The 1,697-nt window shown below is 32.0% G+C and overlaps 1 protein-coding gene across 1 annotated transcript; it reads right to left on the bottom strand.

Moving 5' to 3' along the window:
• Positions 1-712: 712 nt before the first annotated feature.
• Positions 713-1,390, bottom strand: LOC103310590 (piggyBac transposable element-derived protein 3-like). Its single transcript, XM_008189313.1, has one exon. The coding sequence runs from the start codon at positions 1,388-1,390 to the stop codon at positions 713-715; it is 678 nt and encodes a 225-aa protein (XP_008187535.1).
• Positions 1,391-1,697: the final 307 nt, after the last annotated feature.

Raw genomic sequence — 1,697 nt, 5'->3', positions numbered from 1 at the left:
TCGGCATTCGATAACCGCTGGCAGTCGTTAGGAGCGCTGTAGGCAAACACTGATGCCTGGTGACTGGTATTCGTTATCCCTACTTAACCCTTCAGAGCCGGAGTAAATTTTTTTTTTTAATTTATTGTTTTTTGGACTTAATTAGTCTTATTAGACTATAGTATGACCAAAAAAAATAAGTTTTGATAAAAATCAATTATATTTTTTTTAGAACAAAGCGTTACCATTTGGTTACGCTTGGCGCTGACATTGCATATAAATATTATTAGTATTATATGGTACTAACTACTATGATTACAAGTATAAGAATAATATGAAGTAAAAATGTTTCTTTATTATTATTTATGAATTTAGAATTATAATGATAATACAAAGTAAATGTATAAGTTCTTATTTTTCATGGAATACTCGAAAACATGGAATACAAAGTCGTAAATCACATTTCATACACATAGTTCGAACATGTGATTTACAGTTGTCTCCAGCACAACGACGTCTTTTCTTGTTTGGTACTTCACTTACCCAATGATTCATTTGGTCATATCGCAATTCATCTGAAATTCTTGCATTCGAAATTGATGTTTTTGATTTAGATGGACGTCCTCCCTGCTTTCCTGGCTGACCATATTTAGTTAGATAAGTAGAGGCAATTTCGCGTTTGAAGTCTAACTTTGTGCAAGTCCTTCCACTTTTTTTTGACAAAACCCATGCATTATTTATTGCCACGTAAGTCAACTAAGAGATTAAATCCGGTGAATAAGTTATCGAAATAAATAGAATATGATAAATTTTTTTTTTCTTCTGGTAAATCATCAAGCATAATCATCAATGGAGTAGCAGCTTTACGATATTCATCTTCGTAAACTGTGTTTGAATTCGGAGATTTGCCTTGATATATATCAAAGTTTAGAAGATATCCAAAATCTGTTGTAAGACACCATGCTTTATACCCGAAACGAATAGGCTTACCCCTTAAAAATTGTTTACAACCATGTCTACCGTAATATTTAATCATAGATTCATCATACGATAAATATTGATAAGGCTGAAAGTTTTTTAGAAAGTTCACTTTTAGTTTTTCAATTAAAGGTCTAAGTTTGAACATTTTATCTGAAGTATTTATATTCATATTATCCGCACAATGTAAAAACCGCGAAATTTGAAGAAACCGATCATGGCGCATTGCATTACTCACCATTTCATTTTTCATATCTTTTCCATCTTCCCAATAATATCGCTTACCCGGGAGTGAATTATAACCACTTATAATGAGAATGGAAATAAAGCATTTTAATTCTTCAACTGTGATATTAGGATCTTTGTTATTGGATAACATGGCATATTTGTTTGACTCGGACACCAAATGTTCAAAAATGTCATTAGTAAACATTAGTTCAAAAAGTTGAACGCAAGAGTATAAAGAAAATTTTGAATAATCAATGACAGGAAATGGTTTAAAATTATTGCATTGATCTCCTTGTACCCATGCACCTGGTTCGGATCTACGAGCTGATTTTTCAGCCAATATCTGGCGTTTTTTTTTTTTTATCTACTCTTATGGTTTCATCTGTTTTTTTATGATCATTTATAAATTCTCCGATTCGAGAGTTATTAGAAAATACAAGTTCAGCAGTTGAAGCTAGTTGGGGACCTGATCAATTATCTAATATTCCCCCTTCTTCCTCGTCACCAGAATC

Source organism: Acyrthosiphon pisum, unplaced genomic scaffold (assembly GCF_005508785.2).
Source record: "Acyrthosiphon pisum isolate AL4f unplaced genomic scaffold, pea_aphid_22Mar2018_4r6ur Scaffold_21536;HRSCAF=24193, whole genome shotgun sequence".
NCBI classification, from domain to species: domain Eukaryota; kingdom Metazoa; phylum Arthropoda; class Insecta; order Hemiptera; family Aphididae; genus Acyrthosiphon; species Acyrthosiphon pisum.
Note: the sequence above shows the minus strand (reverse complement) of the source record. Positions and strands in the feature narration are given on the sequence as shown.

What these genes read in the sequence shown, in the direction of transcription:
- LOC103310590 (XM_008189313.1), bottom strand. Translation starts at nt 1,390, where the DNA reads ATGTTTACTAATGACATTTTTGAACATTTGGTGTCCGAGTCAAACAAA.